General features: G+C 39.4%; 1 protein-coding gene across 6 annotated transcripts in view; it reads right to left on the reverse strand.

Moving 5' to 3' along the window:
• Positions 1–1,583: 1,583 nt before the first annotated feature.
• The window catches only part of daam2 (dishevelled associated activator of morphogenesis 2), a 102,281-nt gene continuing 84,256 nt past the window's right edge, over positions 1,584–19,608 (reverse strand). For all 6 annotated transcript variants that reach the window (XM_075448678.1, XM_075448679.1, XM_075448682.1 and 3 more), the window contains 10 exons: positions 19,317–19,423; positions 17,434–17,518; positions 17,041–17,147; positions 16,213–16,301; positions 13,661–13,829; positions 10,679–10,786; positions 10,418–10,478; positions 10,008–10,139; positions 6,060–6,230; positions 1,584–5,961 (listed from right to left, as the gene is read on the reverse strand). In XM_075448678.1, the coding sequence (XP_075304793.1) occupies positions 5,749–5,961; positions 6,060–6,230; positions 10,008–10,139; positions 10,418–10,478; positions 10,679–10,786; positions 13,661–13,829; positions 16,213–16,301; positions 17,041–17,147; positions 17,434–17,518; positions 19,317–19,423 (1,242 nt within the window). In that variant the 3' untranslated portion in view covers positions 1,584–5,748. The remainder of the gene's footprint in view (positions 5,962–6,059; positions 6,231–10,007; positions 10,140–10,417; positions 10,479–10,678; positions 10,787–13,660; positions 13,830–16,212; positions 16,302–17,040; positions 17,148–17,433; positions 17,519–19,316; positions 19,424–19,608) is intronic.

Here is a 19,608-nt window from a genome sequence, read left to right on the forward strand (position 1 = left end):
TGTGATGATTTAGCTGCTCTCACAGCAAACTTGCAGACTGCTATGAAAGTGACGTTGGCGTCTCCTGCTGGACTGTTTTGTCACGGGTCTTCAGAACCAAGGATTTAAGTCTCCATAGGACTTTGTTATGTCCAACTTTGCGCTCCACCTGTACGATTTCTCTCTCTTACATGAGACCTTAGACAGAGAACTTCCTGATCACAAGAAGCCCGCTCTGCCTTTAGCCATGCCCAACAGAAAGGTCCAGATTCATCACAATATTAGGATTCCCTGTAAAAACAAATTGCCCTTCCTTTATCACAACCTACAATACCCTGATTATTTTCCTTGACTCGCTTGCTATCGAGGCCCAGAGGGTGTTTATCAGGGCTCTGGGGTTGGACACCACAGAGTGATTTTGTTAAGCTGATCTCATCTGGTGGTACTTTTAGAACAGCAGTGAACTACAATGGAGCTGGTTGTTTGTAAATAAACATGTACCACAAAATTAATAATCTAGCAACACTTTTTAAACTAGTGGCTTTTATGATTGATCAGTTTTTCAGATGGTTTCAGCACAGATTGTATTAATTCATATCAATGTGAACGGAACTGACACTTCTCACATGTATATCATAAACACATCTCTTCAGAATTTCAGTATGGAAAGAAATATCTTTACCCTCAGATTTAACCGTGTACAATGTAGAAGACCTTCAGAGTTTTTGGATGAATTGTGTGATTGTCAACACTTCAGGTGACATGATGACTTCCTCTAAAACTAATATATCAAGTTATCTTTTGTGTGATAAAATATATGATGATTAAACTGTTTTTTTTTTTTTTTTAAAGGCGGATGTCAAAAAGAGATGAACACAATTTAAACACCAGATGCATAATCTGACATTAATAATCATGCAGGTGTTATATCTTTAGTAGAGTTGAACAAAACATTAGAAAAACCTTTCTTCGTTTTGTTTATATATTTTATTTCATTAGTTGATAACAGGCTGTGATGAGTGTTCTTGTCCTGTTGACAGCTGCAGACAATTGTGATTAGCTTTCACTGCCCTCTAGTGGTCAGTGTTAGGAATTGTGTGTGACCTTTGTTGGTATGTCACCAATGTATAACTTGAAGGTTATAAATTTCAGTCATTTAGCACAAATACAACATTATTCATAACTAAACGCATATGCAAGGTGAACATAATCTGACAAAATGAAAATAAGTGGTTTTCTTCTGTTCAACTCAAACTGCTGTTTTTTACACGTGTAATGAAAAACAGTGTACTAACCCACAATAATCCAGACCCATTTTTCCTCTAAACAAAATGATAGGAAATATAAAACGGACCAAATGGACCACATAGATCATGTTTCTGAAAAGATACCACCATCAAGTGTCAAAGATCAGCCCATTTTTGGTCAATTTATTTTAGTTTTGACCTGTGTCACCATGGGTCATTTAAAATTAGAGGCACTATTGGAGCCCTCTGGGCCTCTTTTACCCAACAGGGTGAACACCTAGAAGTTCTTCTGCATGTACTAGTCCTTCATTTGTCTTACACTTATCTCAAAATACAGATACAGATTGCCAGGCAGTGTTCAGGGACAAAACGTTTATTGTAACCCTACAAAAGACACAGGGTGAGAAAATTACAAAACAAAAATAAAATCATAGAAATGAAAGATTTCATTCTTATACAAGTCTCAGAACTATCCATCATACACGGACCACAGTTTAATTATTCATATTTTTAATATGACATTTTGTTGTAATGCTGTGTGTACATACAAAATATAGCAAACTAAATAAGGCAAATAAATAGAGGTACAATTTACAGGAAAATGGAACATTCCTCGATGTTTTTAATCTTTTTTTTTAATCTTATCTCAAACATCAACAATGGTGTACAAAATGCTTTTTTTTTTTTTTTTTTTTTTTTTTTTTTCCAACTGTACATCTTTCAGTGGAGGATTTATTTTTTCCAACCATAAAAATACTGACTCCTCACAATTATACAACCTTGAAGAATGGGTGCAACTTTTCTCAGGCAGAACAAACTGTGGTGAAACTGGTGTGTTCCATTTGCAAGCAATGTCCTTTTAAAGGATCAACACATCACACTTTGTGCACCCTCCTGTTGGCATGCAGATGACGCCATGTGCGTGTGACGACAGAAATGTGGTGGTGACAGAAAATACCCCCCACCCCAACCAGTCTTTCCTTTGCTTTATTTATTTTTTTGTTTAGTTTAAAATTCAAACCTCCTGCTCTGTAGGAGTGTTGCCTGTTTCTTTGTTTCCACGCCCCCACAAATCCCATCTCTGCCACTCAACAGACTGACTGTTAATGTGTTTCCAGCGGTCCAGCCGGAGTCCAAACCTCACTTGCCCTTTTTCCTCTCATTCCCCTACACACCATGTTTTTTAGTTTTTTTGCACCACACTTTCGTTGCACCCTTCTCATCTCAGGAAGGGAACCAAGCCCTCAAAACTGGTGCTGCAAATGGAAATGTCCCATCGTAAAAGTGCATCGAACAAGCTACTAATTTCTTTCCTCTGATTTCCATCTTTACACTCCAAATCAGCCAGTCAATGGCCAAAAAAACATCCAAACATGTAACAACACAAACTTGTATTAATACTGACAATGCTGCAATACCCCTCAGTAAATAGTCTGCACTACAATATGGGTTAAAGCTCTGAATTAGGAGTTCAAAAAGGTCTTCTGAAGTCTGATATACCAACTCTGATTAACTAGAAAGACAAAGGAGCAAAGGTTAGCTCAAATATACATGAGATGCTGGTTTAAGGAGAGGTGATCGTCATTTCCTTATTTGGGAATATAAAAAAGTGTCTATTTCAATTTGGTTTACTGGTTTAATCTCTTAAATGTAGGGATAAAAACTCCTCGCTGAATCACCTAAACCTCACATCAGCTTGTCTCTGCTTCTGTTTTGCCAGGAAACTGAAGGAGCCAAACCTGATGAGATGAAATGAAATGACACAGTGAAAGACCTCTCTATGGCTAAATTAAAGCTATGGGGCTCATCTGTCCAAAAAAGAAAAAAAGAATGAAATTCTGCCCACAAATACATATAACCTTTGGAGTTATTTAGAGTGTAATGTTGAGTTGGGGTCAGGTCTCTCACACTGGAGAACATTTTTTTAACATGTGGCCCTCAAAGTGAAGTACAATAATTTGGGCCACAAGATGGCGCCAAACAATGCAATCCCAACTGCCATTTCACAGACAAACACCATTTTCTGGAAAGCCACAAGCACTAAAACACAGTCGGAGGAATGTTTTGTGTGAAAACAGGATCTGAGGCACTTAAAGGTGAACATTTACAGATAGTTAGCAGCTTGCTAACAGTTAGCAAGCTGTCAGAATGAAGGAGAAGTTGGGGCAGTCATTGCTAGAAATACTAACATACAGTAGAGGAGATCAAGTGCATGTGGTCTGTTGTAATGTAACGTATATGTACAGCAAGTTCTCAATGAGTCAAGTGCAGTGGGAATAGTTCTCATTTAACGTGAAGAATGGAGGGAAAGAACTGCAAAGAGGAGGACTGTGTTTACTTCAACCATTACTATGGAAACAACCATTTAAATTCTCCTAAAAAAGTGACCCAGGGTGTGTGTGTTCTGCTAAGTCTTTGGCCTGTCTGTTTAAATTCAGTGAGTATATATGTGTGAAATAACTCTTAGTCCAATGCTCCTATTGCAATTCTGGACACCGTCCATCCAGGCTATGTTGATGGAGTGACTAAAATGATTTATCTAAGCAGAAGCTGGATGATATCGGTTAATTTTATGACACACAAATGTATTGATCTCAACCTGCTTACATAAAGTTTTACGTTCATTTAAGGGAAAATGGCTCAAAATGGGGTGTGACCCAATCAGATTCTTCTTTTCCTGAGAAGAGTCTCTCCTTTGCCCCAGGATTAAAGCTCTCTCTGTGGGAGCCCCTCCCGCAGCAAGCTACTGTGAAATTGATCTAAACCTTGTTAATGATTTGACCCCAAACAATAAGCAGCAGCTTCCATCAAGTCTGCTGCTTAGTTATTGGAAAGGCATATGTACATTTCTTCTTTAAAAAATAGACGCTATACTTCAAAATCGGTTAAGGAAAATGAGGCTGGTTTCAATATGTGGGTCTGATAAAATAAACAAAGCCTGCAAGGACAGATGGTAGTTTAAATTCTTTTCTCAGATAACTCTTAGTCTTCTGTAAGTTTGCACTGTGATGACTTCAATCAAGGAGAAATTTAAGTGCCTTGTTGTACCCTGATGTTACAATAATAAATAGACCCATCACATGGTGTGGCTTGAGAATGGCAACTGAAAAAAAAACCAAAGGGATGCTGTATGAAGAGCCTTTCATATAGATACTATGCATGATACAAGCTGAAGCTGATGGAACAAAATACAGTCAGATATGAAACTGACGGCAGATCACTGTAAACTAATTGCAGATTGTGTCTTTAAGTTTCAATTATTTCTGGCATTCCTTCATTAGAGCACACTTTAGTTGGCTTGTGTGAGTTTGAATGTAACGTTTGTCAGAAAAGCTACAGTGCAAACAAGACAATAAGATGTGAAAAGGACAAGCAATTATCTCTTTAACGTAAAGCGCAAAATGTATAGAAATCCACTTCAACGTCAATGTGAACTCGCAACGGAGAATGCATCGCGTGTACAAAATCCCAAAACATAAAAAAACCTCTACATCTTTGCAATTAGCTTGTCTGCATCTAAATATAAATATATATTAATGCCTAATTGCAGTATATTTTGTATGAATACATTTACATGTTTTTGCCTCTTGCTTTGGCACTGCTGAATGCCAGAGCAATGTTGAAACCCTTTGAAGCTTGATCCATGTGGCACAGTCATTGTTTTGTGGGGTAGATCAAGCCGAGTTGTTGTTTCCTTGAGATGTTCTTCTTCCTGTGTAACTGACAGTTGGGAGGTTCCTCTGGGGGGATACTGTGTGCCGCCGGACACCACTGGGATGAATCTTCTGCTTTAAAAAGTGACAACCCCACATTGTGTGCTCTCAACCATTGTTTCAGAAGCCTCCTGAAATTTGCCAACTCCGTAGCCCTCTTTGTACTAATGGAGGTTGATGAACATCTATCCATTTTCCTTCTGTGGAGTCGTTTTTCTGGGGAACCATCGTAGCAACCATGACTGTCAAGGTTATGGCTTAGTTCCCTCTTATTTTACTTTCTCTGGTTTTCAAATCTGCCAGTAGATGCTTCATAGTCCCCTTTCTAATCCCGTCTCTCGGCTGCAAATCAATGTACAAAGTAACTGTCTAATCCCAATGTCCCATGTGTTTTAGAGCCAGATAGCCAAACTATAGGGGCTTTTTCAGCACCACGAAGCTTATAGAGGAAGAGAAAAGGTTTGTGAGGGGAGAAGGAGTGTAAGAGAACCTTGAGCACAGTGTTTAAAGGATATAGTCAATGTGTCACAGTGGTCTGTTAATCCATCCATCCCAAAATTCCAGATCTTACAACGTTCGGGACAAACGGGCTGGAAATAGCTTTACAAGACCAATCAGAGAGTGTTGCATCCTTCAAGACAGCCAATCTGATGTCCACACATGTCGCTAGATGTCCAGTCCAGCTGTCACTTACACCTGCTCCAAAGTCAGCAGCAACTGTTCCAGGACCTGGACTAAAGGTATTAAGAGCTCTACGCCATGGCAGAATTTAGATGTCTAGTGTTTTTTCACTACTTCCTTTTCACAGCCTAGTAGTTCACCTTGGTGACAGCTCTCTCACGGCCGCCACCCTCCACGAGCTGGTTGACGGAGCGCTTGCGGTTACGCTTGAATTTGTTTAGGTCCTTATCGAAGACCTCGCCGGAGCGTAACGCAGAGACCAGGTCGTCAAACTCTCCGCTGACCTCGTCTGATGCTCCGCCTTTCTTGGCTCGCCGTTCCCGCTCCCTCTGCTCCTTCAGCTGGGAAGAGAGTAAAGAAAAAAATATTATTATTAAGAATTATTATCAGAAAGAAAAAAAGAGAGCCAGTTTAGCCCGGCTTATTCTGCGCGTCCCACCATGGCCTCCATCCGTGCCCTCCGCTCCTCCTCCTCCTTGCGTCGCTGCATGTTCTCCAAGTCCTGCCGTGCTTCGCTGAACGACTGCAAGAAGGTGTCGAAGATCCCGAAGAATTCATCAGGCTGCATCCTCCTCTCTTCCTCGCCAAAGTGCTTCAGAGATTTGGCAAACTGCATGGAATATTTGTCATTTTTTAGAAGTTGACATGAAGTGAAATTATGCGTCTTGCTGTATAGACCAATTTGACATAGTTTGTCCATGTTGTGAAAGAAAGAAACATGTGAGCCCATATATATGTCCTTCAAATGAAATTCCACTGGTATATACACCTTAATATTCAAAAGAACTGCAGGGACACACACACTCAAGGCAATCGAGTGACTGCAATTGACCACCGTATGTCCTCTCTGTACGACTCAAGCTGTTCAGTGCTCCCTGCCAGAACGATGCCTGCAGCCAAAAGTTCCCTCACACTCAGCACTGTACTGCAGCACACAGATACAGACCCAGCCAGTATCCTCAAACTAAGTGATTCAATATACTGTACATCACTAAGAGGCTCCAAAGTTAGTTCTTTCTAAACCCCGTAGAGATTAATTACCTTGAAATAAAGCAGCAGGATGTCAGGAAAGCTTTGCAATTAGAGTACAGTTTAGTCCCATTTATAGAGAACTCATATTATGAAGATTTTTCAGGGTTCCTGATTTATTTCAGAAGTAATCTAGAAGGGTTTTAAATGGGTATCAATACAAAAAACACATTATTTTTCTCTCAACTTCACATTTGGTGCAGGGCAGGAAGTGTACAGAAGAAAAAAAAAAGGGTGATAATGAACACTTTAACCAAAACAAGTTATTTTGTGGACGATTCTTTACTGTCAGACTATTTAGACTTACTGTCAGTTAGAAAATAAGGACATCGACTAAACTCTTCATTTTTCACATGCAGCGACAGAACATCGTATCTTTTGCTCATATGAGTTCTGTATTCTGTATGTGGTCCTTGTGCTGTGATAAAACAGAGTTGGGGTTTGCTCTTTTCTCAGGATGCAAAGCCATCCTATCATTACAGGCCTGGGCTCCATGGCAACCCCACCATCATCCTTCCCTCCTCTAGTAATTATGTGTCTGGTCAAAACAGTTTCCCCTTTTCCCTTTGGATATGTTCAAAGTGAGCAAACAAATTCACATACACAAACACAACGGAATAAAGAATTTGACGTCTCACTAATTTGCCCCATTTCTAACAAACTGAATAAAATAAAGCTGTGTCATTATGCCTTTAATTGTTATGTTGAGTTTTTATTTGATTGATGATGGATTGCCATGTTGTTTTGTGCAGGTACTCATTGTTGTCTGAGGATGAATCCAAGTAAAACTGATGATACCCAAAATTTGTTTTCTAGAATCCCAAAAAGGTTGGCACTTTCACTGACTGAACTGCCGCAAAGAGTGTTATTGGATCGCTAAATTACTCAAGTACAGACGTATCCTAAGGTAACAAACCACTGGCCAACAACACAGGAGTGCCGTATGTTATGTTTTTTATGCACGTCTTTGAGGTGACTTTTAATTTTTCATTCAATACCAGCATCATCTCTTTGTAGTCAGTTTGTTTCTTTTCATTTTGTGTCCCTCTGTGGTAATTTTGCCTCTCTTTGTAATACCATTCATAGTGTAATGTTCACTTTTATGTGTAACTCTTCCCCATCTCTTTGTTGTAATCTAGCTTTAGTATGTGAGTAATTCTGCATCTTTTCGAGGTCATTTTGCATCTCCTTGAGGTTATTGTGTTTACTGTGTGGTTGTCTCTCTGTCATCATTGTGCATCTCTTTGTAGTTATTTTATCTGGCCATTTGGCGTTTGTATTTTGCGTCTCTGTGTGGTCATTCTGAAACTCTGGTGACATTGTGCCCATCTTTGTGTCTCTTTATGGTGATGTGCAGCATTCTAGGGTTGTTTAAATGACCTTCCATCTAAAAATGTTAGCACTACCAAACAGGGGCCCATTGAAGGCCCCTTTGACCAATTTGGCCCCTGGGGCTGTACCCACAAGTTTGAATCAGGAGACCTTCCATTAATATATGTTATAGCTTTCCATACCTTACATTCTTATCAGCTTTAGTGCATCAGTATTAGCATGCTAATGCTATTATTTACATGAACATTTTTGTTCATTAATTTTATTCTGACATCACCAAAAATCTTTTTTAAAAATGCAGCTGTGAGTGCTGTACCATGCTAATCTTAGCATATAACTAAAATATTAGCTTGTTTTTGCCATTAAACATTCGTGGAAAATCCATTCACACATTTATAATCAATCTGCTCTAACAAATGGATAACATAGACTTTAATGGATTAGTTATTGCAAGAAATTACTTAACAAGCTCTGGAAAATTCTCGCAGCAAAATGTGGATTACATTTAGTTTGCAACAAAAAAGGCTTTAATGTGTACACATTTGGTTGTAGGAATAATGAATCACTGTTTTGAAACGCCTTCCGATGAAAACAGATTGATGATACACACAACAACATTTTTAATGATCCAACTCTGCTTCTTATAAAGTACTTTTACAAGCCAGAAGCCTGGATTTTTAAGGCCACCTACTGCTCATGTTTTACCTAAATATTTCCCATACAACATCACATGTGGCAGGCAAAGTCTACTGAAGTAACCCCTGCTTAACCATCTTTTTCCTTTTAAAAACTGAGTTCTGTTCTTGGACAGAGAGCGAATCTTGTATTCTCTGAGCATGTTGCTGTGTGGGTGTGCTGCTAAGTTTAAACCTCTTCAACCTCTTTGGAAACCTCTGAGCCAGTAACCCACACGACCTCGGTCGACTGTAATCCTTTGTAATGTATGTAGTAGTGTCTGGTGAACATGTGTGTATCTGTATTGCAGACGGACACACATTTGTTGCCATGGAGCTTTATTAGCCTCAGCGGGCTGCCTGCTCTGTTTAGTCATCCTCCGACTTCTTAAACACACATCCTGACTTCCATATTTGTATTCCATTGGAAACCCACCAGAGCGTCAAAGGGCCTTGACAAGCACTGAGTTAATGTGTGAGACTCCCCACTTACCAACCACACAGACACACACGGTTGTGTGTTTAAAGTCTGGGCCAGTGAACACAGGTTCTTTTGTTTTACTGCAGTAACTGGTGCCTTATTTCTCCAGTTCTTTTCCCGTGACGTCCAAACTATTTCCCTCCAATTTTTTACCGACCCCTCCTTGAGCAAATAATTAAGCAAAGGGGATCTACATAAAACCCAAGAGTCATTCCTCCCTTTTGGTACATCTATCGTACAATGATCCTTTAGAGGACTAAGACACAGTGGGCATTTAGCATTGTTATGTCAGTTATTTAGGGAGATAATAACTCCCATAAGAAGGTGTAGTATAATGTAGTATCTGGTTGAAATTTGCAACCTGCAGGATTTAGAATCTTTCGATGTGTCAGCTTTAAGACGCTAAATGGAACAAGAGCACTGAAGGCCTGCAAATTAAACATGTTCACATGAAACTTTTCAACACTGACTTACTTTGACATTCCCACAGTCCCACTGATATCTTCAGCTTATATACATCCTACAATACATCAGTACTTGAGCCAGCAGGGTTCAAAAGGCTGTTTGTCTCAGGTGGAAAAAGAAGGAGTGTGGATTTAAAACATCAAATTAAAGAGACAAAGACAAAGAGAAGATGTGGCGGGGGGGATTCCAGTAAAATTTCCCAATTCTGGGTTTCCCAACCCTGCTAAAGTCATCCCACTGGACAAATGGGGACGTTCAAAGGCTTCACGGTCCTCTTATTCCTTTTTTTCTCCCGCTCTCTTCAGTCTCTGACATGACTTGCCACACACATATGAACCAACACTATGACGTCCTCTTGTTTTCACACACATTATTTTCTGTAGAAATGAATGGTTAAGACCGTTACCTTGTCCTTAGCTTCACCCAGCTGGTCCTCCAGTTCAGAGAAGCTGAAGCCAGCCACAGTGATGAAGTCGCAAATCACAGCCACAAACTTATCGCCACGTTCCCGTGTCCTGCTCTGCTGGTAGAGCAGCTCCTGGGGAGCAAGACAAGAAAATGGACAGTTTCAGACTAAATGCTGGTCGGTGAAGTTGATCCATGCTTCACATTCTTTACAAAGCCTTCAGGTTTCTGTGAAATGTCAGCATGTGAACCCTTGCTCTGTGTGAGGCACAACAATGTGATAAAGCGTGGAACATTACCAGCATTTAAACACATCGGCCCGCTGTCCATCTCTGCACTGCTCGAAAACATAATTACAGGCAGAAGAAGAACCAGTGGGAGGATGCTGAACAAAAACACACAACAACTCACCGCCTCTAGAGCCTTCAGTCCACTTTTGATATTGTGCACTTCTTTTTCTAACTCTGACAAACTGAAGAGAGGGAAAAAAAAAAAAACAAGGGGTCTTAGTTTGCGGTTATTTTTAGAAGTTTTGTGATAAAACGTGGTTTACAAGTCAGTTATTTTTAAAGTGAATGATTTCAACTCTTCAGTTGCAGTTAGCACGGAAACGCCCCCCCCCCCCCCCCCAAAAAAAAAAAACATCCCCACGGCGAAATGCGGTGCGCTCACTTGACTTTGGCAGCCTCTGGCACACTGCTGAGATCTTCCTGGATGTGCAGCGTGTCTGGGTAGTTCTTCTCAAAAATCATGATCAAGTAGTGCAACATGGTGATGTTCCTAATGAATCACAAATAAAAACATACAGTTACAATCATGCAACCTTTTACTGAAGTAAAGTGGGTCTATTACTGTTTTGCTGAACAAAAAATAATGTTGAACAATTTTGTTTAAATGGAGAAATTTGGCAGATTTGGCTCAGTTGTTACGCCCTTTATTTATGGGCTTCCAGCACAAGTCTCTGGCGTCTCTCACTTTATTCAGAACATTTTATGTTAACCGAACATATTTAAATACACAATTAACTTTTTATGACACCTCATATGTCAATTTAAAAACCATAATGATGGTTTTAGGGCCTTAGGCCTTTAACACATTTTTTTTTTTTCAATTTTGAGTTAACAATAAAGGCACAGCAATTGTTTGTACACTGATTAAAGCCCTGCATAAACTGCCCGCTCAGGGTGGTACTGCTGGGCCTTCTTTGTGTCTTGTTGTCTGTTTGTAAGGTACGGAGGCAGTATATAGGGGTCAAAGTTGATGCACCTCCAAGCATCAATGAATGTTTTCTAAAAGAATTAAAATGTGTATACAGAGCCAGCATAACAGAACACCCTGCTCTTGTAAATGACTGTCGATCATCGAATCCCTCAATGACTGCTAACTGTTTAAAAACACTAACTGTTGTGGTGCTACATTGCCTGTTTGGTCAGTATGAATGAGCAAAGAAGAGCAACAAGGTCATCTTTTTTGCAATGTTATTGCATGACATCTATGTGAAAAAAAACAGCAAAAACATTTCATGCAGTATTGTAGTACTAACACTGGAAAAAAAAGCATAATAAATCTAAATCGAGAGGAAAAATGAATAAAGATTTCATTTTTTTCAGGATAATATGGGGCACGGTCTATAGGAGTGAGTCACATTCTTATGTACGTTCCATTTAATATACACAATAGAAATACAATATACTTTTTTTAAAATTTGTTTTAACAATTAGCACACAAGTATTTCAACAAATTTTAACATTTCATGAGACACTTTCAAAATCTGCTGCCAATTTAACTTTAAAATAATTCTCCACATATGTTCCATCTATTTTTCTTGCAAAACTTTTAAGATGCCGTTTCATCACCACCCAAAACTGATTTCAACTATGCTGGCAGTGGCTCTGGATTTCCTTTGTGCAATTCATTGTGGGAGAGTAGTGAGTATCCAGACTGCCTAAAAATTCATTTTCAATTAGAACATTAAAATAAAATGAAATAATTTTGTGGAATATTTGAAGTTTTAGTCTGAACCCAGTAATAGGCAATGTGCTTATAATTTCCTGGGGAAGTGTTGGACTATGCAAAGAAGAACAAGGTCCAGATGCATAAAACTAAAACTGTAAAAACAAAGGCTGAGCATTCACACTCTTTTCACCAGATTTATTTATTAAGCTATGCGCAGGTATCGTTTCTTTTATAAATTAAAATCTTTGTGAAACTTGCACAAATACATGGACCTGATTTCTGTCTTCATTTTATCCACAAAATTAATATATCATTAGGTCTTGGTCTCTTAAAGTCTCATAAGTAAAGTCTTCTTTCACCACCACAGCGGCAGTCCTAAAGCATGACCATTCACATTCTGCCTGCATGTAGGACAAGGCATTTGTTTTTTGTGTGTTTAATTCAGAAGTGTTGCACACTTAAAAATAGTAAAAATGTATATCTCATTAATACAAGTGACCTCAACCCATATTGTGACCAGATGCATCACTTTTCTGCTATAACATGTAAAGCTGACAGGAATAGTTTGATAATAATAAAAAAAAAATATATATTTTTTAATATTGATAAATATAAGAGTGAAGTCAATCATTTGGAGTAAGAAGTAAAGATTTAACCTCTCAAAAGTGTTTTTACTCCATGTTTCTAGTTTCTTTAGAGGCTGACAAATAAAAAGGTTTTAGCAGACAGCTTTAAAATTTCCAGAAAACCCTCTGGTTTTAGAAGACAGCTTTAAAGACAGCCTTAGGCCATAATCGGTTAAATATAATAGTTTATGGGGACATATTGTTGATGGGTTGCCACAGCAACAAGCCTCCAAAACAGCAACGAGCATCCAAGGAAGTAATAATGATAACATGAAGCACAATTGAAAAGATAAATATTACTCCTATTCACACAAAAGTACTGTATATGGAGGGATAGTACACCTATCGAGTATGTAGAGCATACTCCACTACCACTAACGTATTCATTCTGCATGCAACACAATCCAAACCTGCTTGAAAACACGAATATTGTCTGGAATTAGGTCATGTCAGAGGAGTAAGTGTGCTTTGCCTGAGCACATCTCACCGCTTACATTGTGACACATTTGAGTCATGGGAAATCATGCGGCAGTAGCTGCCAGCAGCTCCCGTTACTGTGGCAACCGTGACTGTACTGACAACATTTCATTACATCTGATGCTGAGAGGAGGGAACTCCCACACACTGCGCTCTCATGTGCATGCATGCATCTTCATTAGAAATGTAAGAAGTAGTTGGCTGGTTTTGCACGAATGAGATGATTTCTTAAAAAAAAAAAGCTCATGATGGAGTCAAACTTAAGTTAAGAATTCGCAAGTAGGGAATAGGGGGAAAAAGTAAGCCAAGTAGGTTATAAAGTGTACAAATGTTGAATGTGGAAGCCGATGCACACCTGCAAGAAATCAATAAACCAGATAAAAACTCTTAAATATTCTAATGAAGACAATGCAAAAATGAGGACAGTGCTGAGGGGTTCTCTTTTTTCTATTTTTGGGCACTCACTCCTACACAACTCTCATAAAAGACAGTGAATCCTTTGAGAGATCAATTTTCGAAAATATATATAACACAGCAAACATGATTGTTGATAAAGAATGGGATTAAATCCATTTCCATGGCTCCTCTGTCCCACCTGTCTATGCTGGACTTTGTGTCGACGATCTTGTTTAGGCTGGAGACCTTAAATCCATAGGCATTACCCCGCTGGCCTTTGTTCATGAAATTGCCGAAGGCAAGCACCACCTCCAGGACCTGAGTCAGTCGCTTGCTCCGTACCACCTCCTTGGACGCACTCAGGATGGCTGGCGGAAAAAGGAGAGAGGAGCAGCTGGAGAGATCATATAGCAAGTGTGCATGTGTGAACATTCAACCTTCTATCTTACATAACAAACTGGCCTTATACCATTACCTTCCTCTCTGTTACTTCACTCAAACCCCTGAGAGACACAGAAACTGAAGCCTCAGCTCAATGTGGCCCAAAATTTCCTTCATTTTTAACATCATTCATGATGAGTGATTAGTATTCTCCATAACAACTGGGCAGCTTGGTGGGGAAACCCATCAGGTTCTTCCATCTATAAAACAGCTACGTGAGGGGAATATTCCAAACATAACCTGATGCTGTCCGTTTCTTCCCCCTGAGAACAGATTTGTCTGGCAAAGTGCAGGTGGTTCCCCCTCTCCACAGAGGAAACCTCAGTGCGACTGTGAAAATCATTAACAAATTCCATATTGTTATTTTAACAGTTCTTTCTACTGTGATAATGCATGGGAACCATTCCTCTGGCTCTGCTGACAGTGTTCTGCTAGCTGCATGTCTTCTAAAATGCTTCCACTCAACAAGCTGGGTGGCCCACGGAAATATAGTCTCATCAAGAATATGTGACAAAGTAATATGAATTAGAAAAAAGGACGAGTTTTTTTATTTTTTAATATTCTGGGCATTGATGAGCAGTGTGGTCAGGGGATTTTTGGATCCAACAACAGAGACTGTGGAGGCTTTTTTCCATTCCTGGCCTTGAGCGTAATGTACGTCAGAAGATATTAATTTGACCTCAAACTAGAATGAACAGAGTATTTGACAAATATTCTGCAGCACACACACAGAGCAGAGCTGTCAGTCAGCACACACTGCTGGGAAAAGTGGTATGATGTGTTCATCAAAAGCCAGAAAAGCAATCAGGGCAGCAGAGACGCGTTTAAACAGCCTCTATGACCATGAACACATACAGGTCTATAGGCAGCTCCAGAAGGCTTCTCCCTCCATCTTTGAAGTGAGTTGCAGGGTTTATAAAAGATGTTCTCTCTCAACATGAGCCAGCTTTCCACAACAGCCTCCCTGGTAACCTGGATGCCAGTTGGAAGGGAAAAACTGCGGCGAACCAATTTACAGTTGACCACCATGCACACTCAGATGCATGTAAGCATGCAATTTGACTGTGGTAGCGCCTATAAACATTTTCTCCAAAATTTAGTCTACTCCATTTGTGGAATTTGTGAATAACACTGGATTAAGGCAGTTTTGATTAGATAATGTTGAAAAAGCTGCTGTTTTTCCCCCCTAAAAAATGTAATTTCTATCAACAACTTCCGTGGAATAACAAAGACTACTGTACGTCAAGATGTCCAGCTCAGATAATTTGTTTCCCTGGCTTATCCAGATTGTATCTGAAGTCTGAACATCCAAAAATAACCCACATAAAATCTGATTCTTCCAAATTGGATCCGAGCAACACAGCTATTTTTAGAATTAGTAGAGGTTAGCAGAGGTCGCTGATACAGACGGTGAAATCAATGGTCTGCTGGCACTTTGGGGGAAGCCAAATGTAAAAGCAAAGCCAGATGGGACCAGTCGTTGAAATCCTGTACATTGTAGTTACACCTCCATCTTTACCACATCAAACCATGAAGACTGAAATGAATCACAAATCTGATTTGATTATATACAGAAACAGTCCAAACGGTTAGTTCAACAGATCAGATTTACAAAATCCAAGATCCGAATTCCAAGTTTAAATTAGATGTGTCAGTCGAGATGTTCCAGATTTTGAAGGTTTATTCTGTTAACATTCTGAATTATGTCCGTTAATCGTATTTTAGTCTTAGTGGCAGTCTTATCACACAAAACAAATGATTGCATCATAGCTCAAGTCTACTGTACATTAATCTTCTCACTGAAGTATTTAATGTGAAATTGTTTTCTAAGTGGGATGTAAGGATTCTTAAAATAACACCATTAATGAGTAATAACATCATGACCGTGTGAGCATCTGAAATATAAACAGTGTTCATTTTCATGTGCATTCAGCGTGTTGTGAAAGATGCAGTTCAGACTTTATAAAGCCAATCTGCAGATTTGGGCCATCAGTGTGTGCTAATCTTTTTAATCTCTGTGTGAAGCACTCATGTGTTTGCAATATATTATCCAGCAGCAGGTTTGTTTATGGCAAATCAAGGTACAAAGTTTGTGTTCATGGTAATGAAACGTGTGTTTTTCATAATTTCGGAACAATAATGGAGCTCCTGTACAAAAAAGAAGTAATGACTTTAAGCATATGACATGAGTAATTCTGATCAGTTGTCGATACTGAACAACAATGAACTTGAATATCATCCCTTTAGTAAACAACAATAGAAACCTTATACCTTTTACAAGAAATTCAGCTTTGAGGTGTTTGTCCTTACCTTCAACTTTAGGCTTGATTTCAGCCAAACGCTCTGCAAACTTCTTCTTAAAGAACAGAGCCTGCAGTCTTTGTTGGTAGTGGTCAATTCTGATGAGGAGAACAAAGAGGTAACAGGAGGAGTAAAGAGAATAAAATAGCAAAGGGAGGTAAGTTACATTAGCCTTAAGGGGAGTGGAACTTCAAAGCAAGAAGTCACCCAGTTGTGTAAAAGTCCTTCTCTCAGTTTACACTGTTTTCACGATCATAAAACAGGCTCTCATCAAAATGGAGACTTGACAAATGAGGGTGTAAAACTTGCCCAAAAGTTCACCAAAGGAGGGAGTGATAGTTTCAAAGAGGGACAGGGGATATTAAATGTCAAAAAAAGCCCCAGATGTATTCATCAGACCAAAGGAGATGCGGTCAAGAGGAAAGTAAGTGGACAGGGTTATATTTCGCTTAATTCTCCTTTACAAACACTGCAGATTTTGAGAGAAGATAAGCTGCAGAGAAAAAGTGTTTTCTCTCTCTCTCTGTTAGATGTGAATATAGTCCTCACAAGGTGTCCAGAACTTCTGGTAAACAAAATAATGAATCATCCTGGAATTTGTAATGTTTGTTCGAGATGAGTCCTTTTGAACAAATAAATCTGTTCAGTCGTCTGTTCAGTTACAGTTTCAGTAAACATGCGAGAAGTTACGTCAACTCAAGTTACAAAATTCTGCTTTGAGCATCAACAAGCATCAGCTGCACTGAAAAATGTTGTAGACAACAGAACTTGGATACCTAACCTAACACGACCACGGTCATGTGATATGGTGTCATACAATGATGTAGTCTTGTTTACCTGCTCATTTCATAGAGGAAACGGTCAGCCCGGGCCATCCTTTCCAACTCGTGTTTGTGCTCCTCCAGCAGATCAATGTCACTTTTCTCTGGGATGAACTTAAGCAGCTGCAGAGATGTAAAGAGAACGTTTAACCTAAAAACAAATGCCCAAGACTTTTAACTGTATTATCTGTTACATAAACCCAATACAAAGTGGCACAATAAAAACTGAGATTATCCAGATCTCTGAAACCTTCCATTTAACTCTCCAAGTCTGCCAAAGTAAATGCAAGTTTTGTCTCAATGATTATCTTTCTTAAATGAAAAATCATGTGAAGAAAAAACTTTCTGCATCCCTTTAAAGGAGACTATACCATCTTGCTTCCATTCAAATGAAATGCATGAAGCATACCTGCTCCAACATATCTTTGGCTAGCTCTTCTCTCTCATCCATCTCCAGTATTGCCCTCTTGATTTCTTCATTTGTCATTTTTAGCCTGAAGAGGAAGCAAACATGCTTTAGTCACATTAAATAGGCTATAAAAGGAAATATGAGTTGGCTGACACTAATACTCTGAATACCAGTCTGAACCAGTGAAACCCCCGGGAGCACTGCCAGCTGTTTTCAGTGCATCTGATCAGTGTTACGTGTGCTGGGTTAGGATCAATAACAGCATTGTCAGCCTGAGCATCAGAGCCTTATTGACCATCTGCTGACCCCATTTGGGTCATCTGTGCCCCAGGGTCATCCGCTATTGACATGAAAGTGAGTTCAGGGAGCTGTTTTGTCAGACACACAAAGGACTCAGGAAGCCTGCTTATTGATCTGTAGAGAGGGTTGGGATTCAAATTCTCTGAAGGGCTCTGCACTATTGCTGTTTGGAGACATATGAATGCTGACCATATTGTCAACTGCATCTTAAGTGATGACAATTGATTCTGGTTCTGATGTTCTGTGAGTCCCTTGGGAGAGGGGTCAATTATATACATCTTTTAGACTTAACATGGACAATTATAGTACTTTAATATGAGACTACTTTCTGATATCCATCCTCCCCAGGACAATACTCTCTGTAATATGACTCATATTTCTCTTCATAAAAACAAAATGCATAGACGCTAATTCAATTACACCTACAGATGTCCTTGTGAGTCCATTAAAAGCCCAATTTCTGGTCCTAGATGAAAGGAGAACTTGCAGCATCTTCTCTAAATGTCACATTTACTATAGCGCATCTCTGTAGAACTAATTAGCCATTTGTTTCCTAACACAAAGACATATTGTACAGAACATTTTCTTGAAATCTCTTAAAGTGATCTTGAGCAATAGTTATTCAAGCCTTCTAAAAGATTTTAAAAGTTTTTCTTTGGATATTGGCTGCTTTCCCCCCCACTAATTTTCAGTCCAGTCTTTGTGCTTGCCCAATTTCACAGGAATTAGTGCCACCTCACACACACCTATGAATCATTCTAGCATTAAAAAAGGCACTTAACCCAAGGGACGAACCAGTGTTGCATCTACAATGTGATTCCCAAAAAGCTATTAGCTGAAAACTTATCTCAGCATGGTGTGCAGCGTGTCCCCAAGAATATTGAGGGAACTGGACAAGCAAGTGTCAGGCCTACAAAACTTTCTTAAGCAGATGAACAGGATATGAAAGTGATGTTCTTAAGAAAGAGGAAAAAAATCCAGCAAAGACCTGACACAGGACTTGAGAGATGCATCTGGACATCTACTGTTGGCCCAAGCCTCATCAGAAATGGGCTCCATGGAAGGGTGGCTGTCAGGAAGCCGTTCTTAAGGAAGGGAAACAGGGAGAATAGGCTGAGCTGTGCCAAAGGACACAAGAAGTGGACTGAAAATCAGTGGCAGCAGGTCTGATGGAGGGATGAATCCTCCCCAGAGCCCGGACCTCAACATTACTGAAGCAGTGTGGGATCATGTTGGCAGAGAACGGAACAAAAGGCAGCCCACATCCAAAGAAGAGCTTTGGGATGTCCTTCAAGAAGCCTGGAGAACTATTCCTGAAGACTCCTTAAAGAAATGACAGAAAGCTTGTCTAAGAGGGTTCAGGCTGTGTTGAAGAATAAAAGGTGCTCGTACTAAATATTGACTTTCAAGCTTATTAGAATTGTACAAACTCTGATTCTGCTTATATATATTGCATTTACCCTTATGTTTGCACATGTTTCAATAAATCACTGCACACATTTCCTGCTTCCCTGGCAATATATACAGACATGAGGGCTGGCTCAAGAGTTTTGCACGGTATCTTTTTAGATGGGACCTCTTACTTTGAAAGCAGGATGATACAGTTCTGTGCACGTCTGCCGTCGATGACAGACAGCTCTTTGACCTTCCGCGTGCTGACGTATATGTCATCGATAGAGCCCGTCTCTTTCTGTAAAAACATTACCATAAAAAACAATTTAAGTTGGCAGCTTATTTTACTTCACGAGTGCCCGTATAAAATTCAAAACATGTCTCCCTCACATCTGTTTGACATCTTTATCTCATTGAGAGATGACCCCTTCTGAGATTTAACAAGGTGTTAATTTAGAACATATTCAATAAAAAAAAAGAAGT

This window comes from Odontesthes bonariensis, chromosome 17, assembly GCF_027942865.1.
Source record: "Odontesthes bonariensis isolate fOdoBon6 chromosome 17, fOdoBon6.hap1, whole genome shotgun sequence".
NCBI classification, from domain to species: domain Eukaryota; kingdom Metazoa; phylum Chordata; class Actinopteri; order Atheriniformes; family Atherinopsidae; genus Odontesthes; species Odontesthes bonariensis.